Below are 9,560 nucleotides of genomic sequence, written 5' to 3' on the forward strand. Positions count from 1 at the left end.
CTGCGAGGCCTCTGGCTATGTGAACACCCAAAGAATTACTAATCAGGAGCACATGAACGCATATAAAGCCACTGTCGGAGAGCAATATTGATTTCACGAAAGCAAAAATTCACTGAACGTGTGGTGTCTTTGTAGGTGAGTTTGTTTGCAACCAGTCATGTTGCATGCAAACATCCGTCTTTCTCTTTTTTAACAGTCTTATTGAGAAAAATATGGCGAGAATTGTCTTTCAAAAATGTGAACTTGCTACATGATGATTTTATGGGCCCCTCTTGTGTGAGCTAGTGCTTCAGTAAGATTTGAAACACACAATTTGTTTTAGGATTAACATTTAGTTGATAGATATCAGGAGAAGTCTCAGTAGATGAGGAAAGTCTTCCTCTGCACAAGTCAGACTAATCATTGCAGTTAGTTTACATTTGTACGCCTCATGAACATTTTACTGCTCATATTTCAGTCCTCCGTCTGCATTCTCTTATCATTTCAGCCATTCCTAAGGTGGTTATCGACCCTCCGAGACCAGGCAAATTGCCTCCAAATCATCACAACCACATCCCCGACATGGATCAGAAAAGAACCACCACTACCCTCCGCCCAGCAGTGACTCAAAAGAGAATCTTCACCATTATCCCCAAATCAACTGCTGCCACAACCACGACCGCGACCACAACGGCGGCCCAGACGACGACCACGACGGCTGCTACGACGGCGGCCACGACCACGACCACGACCACGACCAAAGCACCTCTGCCTCCAAGGAGGGTTACCCCGCCTCCACGCAAGCCAGCAGTTCCCACCCGAAAGCCCTTTATCCCAACCAGGAAGCCGCCAGCACCGACACGCAAGCCCTACGTCCCACCAAAGCCGGTGTCTCCCACACGACGCCCGCTGCCACCGCCACCGATTACACCTGTAGACAACACCATCCAGAAGGAGGTCACCAAACAGAGAGGGGATGTTCACAGTAAGAATTAGCTCTATCTTTTATAAAGATTACATTTATTTCTTTATTTTAATACAGACTTTGAGTTATAGATGAGAAATCCGCATTTTGTGTCTTTTTTTAAAACTGATTACACATATTAATCAGATTATTATTCCCCATAAAGTTGATGGTTAACCTGTTACCTGATACCAAGCGTTATTATACTTTATTTGGAGTTGTGTTTCTGGCAACCTGACAAAAACATTTGCTCTCCTTGTATCTCTGCAATTGGTTTCTATCAGGGGGAATTTATCTCGCTCTGCTCAATGCTCCATTAATTTGACCAGCTTGGTGCTAACTTTGTCTGACAGCTATTCCGTACTGAGGTAGTATACAGCGGCTGTTTCAAGTTATATCACCAAAAACAGCTGCGATGTCAGAAAATGACAAAAATGAGAGTGAACCAAAACAGTGAAGTTGTGAGTCGCAAAAGCAAAAGAAATGGCTGAAAGATGCTAAAACGCTCCTTCTTGCCTGAGCAGGTTTGCTAGTGAGTCACAGACTTTGACATTAAAAGCCACTTATTCAAGTTTCTTCTAACCAACCTGGAGTATATTTGAAGATTTCTTCATTTGACTCATGGAACTTTGCATTTATTATGACAGATATCACCATCTGGGGAATCCGAAAGGATGAAAATACTGTAGCAATGAGAGTTGGTTGAGATTGTTTCTATTTGAAGGTAGCCACTGCAATTATAAGCTGCTTTCTTCTCAAAGTCTCAAATGAATGCAACTATACATAACGTGAGTTTTTTTATTGAGATAAACTCTGTAACATGTGACGTGTTAAAACGGAAATAGTTAGTTCAGGGCCAAAGTCACAGTCTACTTTTTTCTCCTTTCTTTTTTTGATCGAGGTAAACAGGTAAACACTTTTTATAACAATATTTCAAAGGTGAGACTGGTGGAATTCTATATTTTTCTGATCCAATGAAAAGACAAAAAGAGCACCAAACGCATATTCATCCACAGCCTAAATTAGTTGCACTTTCCTGTAATTTTAGGACATTAACTTTAAAGCACTGAGGGCCAAAGACAGGATAGATGCGTTGGAGAGTATTAGGAGTTGGGCTAACACATTGTTGTTTATGGGATTTGTTGGCACAGAACAACTTGTGTAGTTTCAGCACATTTGCATATTATTATGATATACAGCCATACAGAAAAATCAACAGAAGGTGAGACTTATTAGAATGTTTTGTCCAGATGCACTAACAATATAAATTGCACTCAAAATTGTAATTGAACAGTTTGTTTGTGTCATGCTTGCTTGTAGGCACAGCAAAAGTCAGCGTTCACCCAAAACTCAAAACATTTAGCTCCTTTGACGTAGAAATATCAGGTGAGATGCAACAGAAAAGTTCAGGATATGAGGTGAGACACTGTGGTTCCGGCTCACCTTGCCAGATGGCGTCACATAATTAGAAAAAACCTGTCTGCACTGCTTGAGGGAGACATCAATCTAATAGTTCTAGAAATCGGAGCTTCCTGAAGATGGTTTGAATAATAAGAGAGAGGGAGGGAGGAGAGACAATGCTGAGTTATTATTCAGATAATTAGATGGAAATGGGAAACATTTGAATGAGAGCCTCGTGGCATTAAGAATACCTCAGCTGTGTCTCAGGGGCAGGTGTGTACTGAAGTCAGAGCATGTATGTGTGTCCAGTGAAAACCTGGTACCTTTTAAGAAATAGTTTATTTGGTAAATAGACAAATTCATTTTTCTGCTAGAATTAGATGTGAAGATTGATGGGGCCATCAATCTCCTTCTTTAATTCTCTCAGCCTTTTTTGAAATGCATTTACATTCAATTAACAAACAGCCTGTGAAAAGAGAACGCTGACGTGTACTGTGTTTGTCTTCAAACCGAAAACAAGTCAAGGATTGGTTACTGCTGAACATTTTGGCAGAACATCAGAAATCCACCAAAAGCTGCTTTTATTGACCTCTCAAATATCTGGAGGAAATGAACCACAAAAGGTTCAAAATGAAAAATAACAAGAGCAATGTTTAGTATGAATTGTTTCAACATAGTTATTTACAGGGTCATTTACAAATCTGTCTCTCGGGCACACACAGAGAGACATGGATGCCTGGGATTGCTGGAGAGCCTGGTGTGAGTGTGACCTCCCTGCTGTCAGATTCCCCCGACTGTCAGGCTACATTGCAGTCTGCCAGGTGGTTGTGACCCAATGTGGGGAGGGGGGGCGCCTTGCCAGGCCGACTGGAGGGGGCACGTGCTGGGGAGTCTATGGGACTGATGTTTCAATGCATTCATGGCATTGGAGCAAGAATCTGTTTGGGATGCTGGGAATGGTTTTACTGATTGTTTGTCTCATTAAATTCCACTAGCGTATCTACAAATGCAGTGAATACATACTTACTTTCCCTGTATTTTTTGATTTTCTGGACACTTTAAATTTAAAACCAGTAAACCTAGTTTGTATTTGTAACAGAGTAAAATAGCCAAAGCATCTTTTTTTCCAAAAAAGGCTGTAAAAGTATGAGAAAGAACTTTCTAGCCTTCTCTTGCCAGTCGACCTTTAATAAGACAGCTCGACTTAAAGTATTTTGGGCAGTGTGACCCCGTTGGAGAAGGGAAGAGGCTATTTCAAGACTGTCTGTGTACTGTGTGTGAGTATGTACTGTAGCTCCAGGTTGTGTAGCAGCAACATTTGCCCAGACGTTGCATCATGAACCATCGGCCTTTTTGTTGTAATCATTCACATTTGACTTATGGTGTTTCTGAAGGTTTTCTCAGGTATTCTCTTCAGGTGCTGTGTCATTGAATGTGCTTGGGCTCAGGATATGCGGGCACTAAACCAAGACATTGATTCATCTTCGCAGAGTCCTTGTAGAGTGATAATTCAAAGCCACAAGCAGGGAGACCAGTGAACAAATAAAAATACCTTTGTTAATCCTTTATCTCACCTCTCTCCTCAGTCCCTCGGAACCATGGCCACAACACCGTCCTCGGTGTCGACTTTGACATTGAGCTCGGCAACACAGCGGATGAAGCCAAGGACGACCCAGGTAAACACAAGACATTTATTTGACAGAGGCAATCAGCAACAGCCCTCAAATGATGACGAACGAGCCACATTCGCTTGAGGCAGAATTACACTCACCGTCAACTCCTGCAGTGGTTGCTGCCGAAGCGAAGACATTATAGTGACCAGCTGTGTTTTCATAGGCTTTTCACCGGGAGGTGACGCGGGACATCTGGCCATATCCGTTTAAACAATGTCTCACAGCTTGGAACGGCCAGACATTTCCACTTTTCACATTATGCTTGCTTGATTGCCCGACTGCTTGAATGATTGCTTGATCATTTTGAAGCTCATACGCTCCATAGTACTCAGTGTAGAGTTCCTACAGCAACGGTAGGAAAACAGATTTGGGGACGAGACAGCATTTTATGTGTCATATTTGTTCTAGGGTGATTTATTAATGTCAATAGTATGCCGATTATATTGCCTAATAGTTTAGTTCTGTGTTTGTTTTTGCTCACAGTGCATCATTTCCTATCCAGTGTTAAGCGAGAAGGCGTTTTTATTGGCTCAGGAACTGAACTGAGAAGTGTTTTGCAGAAACCTCACTTCATCCAAAATGATGGATGTTATTCTTGTCTTCGAACCAATTGGTACAGAAATGCATGGATGATGCCGGAACTGAAATGCCTGTATTTCGATAATTTTATTGTCTAAGCATTATCACTGGGAAAGGAATCATCCATCAGTCATGACATATGTTTTTTGTGACTATAGTGTATTTTCGGGAGACATAGAATATGTTATATGTGTAGAAATACACTCACACTCTCTCTCTCTCAAACACACACACGCACACACACACACACCACACACACACAGATATTCCAGCAACTCCCACATACTTGTATTTTTCTTTTTTCAATGAATCCATTTTCACTTGAGATGTATGCAGCTACTTTTACACTTGATATGTCCTCAATGATTTCTACATTACAAATACTTTTTACATATTTATTGTGTCATCACTCTCATCAGAAGGAGCTCTGAAGGTCCTCTTGCCCATGGTAATGTGAGAGTCACACAGCAGGGCTCATGTGAAGCATTGCAGAGAGCAGAATGGAGCCACTTTGCATTTATGTGCGTCCTCCATGTCTCTGAAAAGTGTGTTTTTATTATCTCCAGAGTCGGGGTATCTGAGCTGCTCCTTTGATGATGGTCTTTGTGGTTGGATAAGGGACAGAGATGGAGACCTGCATTGGGAGACAACACCTGATCCGTCAGGTAATTGAAGGGCCATTCTCACTCACACACTGTAACACGGAAAAGAGTCAGTAAATGGAAATGAGAATAGCTACGTTCCCTTTACTGACAATGCATACATATACATACACACAGAGTCAGACAATCTAAGCAGCGCCGTTTTGTTCTGCTCAATTGCAGGTCAAGATGCAAATGACTTGAGGGAAGTAGTTTGTCTTTTTTACGCGGATTAGTGCTTTGCTCCACAAAGCGATGCAAATGAGAGGCGGATTACGCAACACGTCAACGATACCTGTGGCTCAAATGATATGGGAACACAACACTGTTTTTCTTGGGGTTCAGACAAGGAGAAAACGTGATGAACTATGTTGAGAGGACTCATTAGACACGGTGTGAAGACTAAACAGTGCAGCGTACTGGCACTGTTCAACTACAACTGGCTTCTTCTGCCAACTGGCTTAATCTTGCATTTACTCGTGTGCTTCCAGACATTGAGGCTAAGGTCTCATTTCATCCAAGTTTGTGCTCCCTCATTAGAGAAAATAAAGATTTTTACCCAGACCTTTACGTTCCCTGGAAGATTATTCGCAGTAAATCATAATCTAGGCCCTGACAAAAAGAAATTCCATTTAAGAGGCAACATTTCAGTTTTCAGATGCATGCGGTGAATCTATTTAATCAGAACATTTGAATAGTATCTTATTTATAGGAATGTATGTGTCCACCTATATATGGCTTTTACTACATTTCCGGTGTGTTTTGAAGCAGATAACTATCTACTGTTCGTCACTTTAAGTTCTTTTGATAGACACTCATGGCTGTCAGAAGATTGGCACAAATGTGAAGGAGCTCATAACATTATGCAGAAAGGCTCTGTGGCCTACAGATACGTATCTCACCCCCTGTGGTTAACACCAGCCCTACACAGATCTGCTAGATAAGCAAAATGCATCAGCATTAATCAGCTATTACCCCGAAGCGCTTTGACTTTTAAATTTCTCAAACTAAATAGCTCTTTTATTACTAACTAATGCATGAATTAATAAATAATAAATTTGCCACCGGCAAATGGCTGTACTTTGAGGTGACAAACTAAAAGTGGGTCAAGTCTTTTTGTTCACACTTTCCCTTCTACATATTCTACACTTCTGTCAGACCTATAGTAGTAAAGGGCTATGCTGCTTGTTTGGTTGTGCTGACACCCAAATACAATAAGTTTAACGAAATTTTGTTGATGAATTAAAAAAAAAAAGACTTTTAATATGCCTTTTGAAAAACTGAACAGCAACTTGTTTTTCCAGACACAATGTCCCACTGACTCAGGACAATTCACAGACTTCCTTGTCAACAGTTTGCTTGAGGACTATTTTTGAAGTGGAAAGTGAATCCAACTATTCAATTATCCCACAATAAGTAAATCGGGATACTATTTCCAGAAAGCCAAGTTATTTTTTATTGCTGTAATTAATTGCCAAGTGACTGACTGCAACGTCCGTCATTTACCTCCCAAGGTGGAAGGTACCTCACCATTCCTGAGGTCGGCAACAAAAGGACCGGGCGAGGGGCACGGCTGGTCCTCCCACTCACCCCCCCGTGGAACGATGGCAATCTGTGCCTGTCCTTCCGGCACAAGCTGGCAGGCCACCACGTGGGTATGCTGCAGGTGTTTGTGAAGAAGGGGAAGCAGTACAGTCCAGCAGTCTGGGGCCGGACAGGAGGAAATGGCTGGAGGCACACCCAAATCACACTATGGGGCACAGGCCTGGAAAGCGTAAGTATACATATATCAAAATTCACTCATGCAATGACAATTTGAAATGATTATTTCTTCAGACATTTTGGAAGTATTTTAAATGTTTGTAATCCTGTTCACGAAAAACAAATCAGATCAGCAGTCTGCATTTCGAGAGTGCATCTGCAAAATGTTAAATTGGGTAGAAGTGCATGCCAGCAGCATTTAGTGGTCATTCCCCAGTGGTAGTGCTTCAGTGTGCACGTTGCTGCTTTCCATCAGGTGATCCTGAAGGGGGAGCGTGGGCGAGGCAGGAGTGGCGAGATGGCTGTGGACGACATAACCCTGAGGAAAGGCTCCTGCACAGAGGAGCACAATCTGAGGAGACTCTGACTGACAGAACAGAGAAAGGCAGCAAGAAAACAAGAGGGGAAATCATCACAAAGAGAACTGACTCTGTTGTGACATCCCCTCACTCTGCCTGGCGTCTCGCTGATCCCCCCCCGTCCCCCCTCCCAGCCATTCTGTGAACGATTTACAAAAAGCTGTGCGTCCACAGAACAGTGAGTTCCTCCTTTTTGACTGTCCATGAATAAAAAGACTGAATTGAAATGTCATGTGCTGATCACAGCAGCACACCCCCGTCTTCTCAGACACCCTCTCACTCCATAACCTTGTTACCATGAAGCCTGCATGACCCAACTTATCATGGAAGTGTCCTCCACCACACAGCCCTGGCAGCCTGCCAGCCACACAGCTGAGAGGCTCACTGTTCCTGGTGAGAGGATCGTTCCCTCACTTAGCAGTCTGCTTTTGCCTTGCTTTCATCCTTTAGCCACAAGCCATTGCTTATTATTTGCTGATATACATTTCGGTGAGGTTAAGAGGTTTAAAACAAATTTTAAAAAATAAAGAAATGATGTAAGACTAATTGTAAAATATCAACGAGATAGTCCTGCCATTGTTGGTCTTACAATTGTTTCACAGCACTGTTTGGACTGACATTTTTTTTTGTCACTGTATTTAAAAGATCCGTTTGGTAGAAGAGGGTTTCGATCTTTTGTTAAGCCTCCTAAAGTTGTTTGAGCACTCTATATGTTTTTTTCATATACTCAAAATGTGTCAAACAGAATCAGTGTATGATTTTTGACACTTTAAATCAACACTTAATTTTTATTAAACAGTATGTGCTTTGTTATATTAAGTGCAGTTTGTTATATCTACGATACCAACACATTTCTAGGCTTTCAAAAAATGTATTATTGTAAAAGTAGCTGTGTGTACATACTCTGAAATTCTACAATCCCATTTGTTGTGTGGTTTATACGTTATGTAAATTCATCCATTGATATTAATTGGATTTCAAAATGGTTGGTATTTCAACTTTTACTTACAGTACATGTATACAGATGGAAACCTTGTGTAGCTCAAGGCTGTGTATGTCAATGTCAATGTGTTATGGTAAAATGCTCTGTCTGTAACTTGCAAAGCACATAGTTGCATATTGTATGCTGTGATAATGAAGGGCATCGGCTGGAATTGTAAGGTTTTCTGTTTGCATGGGTGCATTCACCAAATTCAGATATATCCAGACCAGTATGTAAATAAAATTAATTTGACTGATATTGTATGAAACAAAGCATGATTTATTTTCTTGTATATATATATATATTGTTTTAAAGGTTTCCCTTTGAGCTTTTGACCACTATCGGCACTGTCGAGCTATGTATTGATGAGCAGGTCCCGATATTGTTTGTATGAGCACACATTGAGAGCACAGGGATATCAACAGCAGTTGTTGCTATAAAGGATGCAATCCTTCTAACTAAAGAGCTGAGGAAGAGGAGAGTCATTTGATCTTCTTGAAACAATGCTGGTTTCATAATGTTAAAAACAACCACAGCAGATGTATTATTCACTAAAACCTAGGGTTGCACTCTATGTATTTTGGTGATGATCAAACAAAAGTATGTGTGTGTAGTGAAAACTCAAAAGGATGCCTTTAATATAATGATGCCCCAGAACTTCTAACTACCTTTCTTATGCTGGGGCTGGCTATAATGATCAAAGTTTATCAAAGAATATTTCCCTAACTTACGTAAGTGGAATGATTTGTGCTTGATTTATACGACAATCTAATTAACGCTGTATCCCAACAAGTGAGTTCTCTAATCCGTTTCTTGCTTTATTTGGCACTATTTGAAAATAGAATAATAGTTAACCTCTATGATTCCTTTTATAAAGAAATATAATTTATTATTTCAACATTAGAGACTGTCAAATCCTTTAAAATATATCCAAGGTCCTTGGAAAATGATATATACATATTTGATATTTTCTGGGAAATTGTATGTGAAAAATGCAATGGAGAGCACGGTCGTTTTCACAGCACAACGTGTGTATATAAATAAAAGAAAGAAAGAAAGCCATTTGCACACCCAAATGAAGGAACACAAACCACGTCAAGTGTGAAGACAGGTACATAATAGGACAAATGGTTGGATTTGATATTTCATATTCCTCACAGATTTTTCAAAGATATGTTGTCTTTCTTTATATGATGGCCATGGGGCACACAAGTGTTCAAA

At 40.8% G+C, this 9,560-nt stretch overlaps 1 protein-coding gene across 2 annotated transcripts in view; it reads left to right on the forward strand.

The window, feature by feature from the left end:
• The window catches only part of npnta (nephronectin a), a 42,147-nt gene extending 33,544 nt beyond the window's left edge, over positions 1 to 8,603 (forward strand). Inside the window, exons 8-12 of one of the 2 annotated variants that reach the window (XM_034546155.1) lie at positions 488 to 964; positions 3,931 to 4,020; positions 5,163 to 5,261; positions 6,752 to 7,011; positions 7,255 to 8,603. In XM_034546155.1, the coding sequence (XP_034402046.1) occupies positions 488 to 964; positions 3,931 to 4,020; positions 5,163 to 5,261; positions 6,752 to 7,011; positions 7,255 to 7,365 (1,037 nt within the window). In that variant the 3' untranslated portion in view covers positions 7,366 to 8,603. The remainder of the gene's footprint in view (positions 1 to 487; positions 965 to 3,930; positions 4,021 to 5,162; positions 5,262 to 6,751; positions 7,012 to 7,254) is intronic. The other variant, XM_034546153.1, reaches the window with a different exon arrangement.
• Positions 8,604 to 9,560: the final 957 nt, after the last annotated feature.

This window comes from Cyclopterus lumpus, chromosome 1, assembly GCF_009769545.1.
Source record: "Cyclopterus lumpus isolate fCycLum1 chromosome 1, fCycLum1.pri, whole genome shotgun sequence".
In the NCBI taxonomy this organism is placed as follows: domain Eukaryota; kingdom Metazoa; phylum Chordata; class Actinopteri; order Perciformes; family Cyclopteridae; genus Cyclopterus; species Cyclopterus lumpus.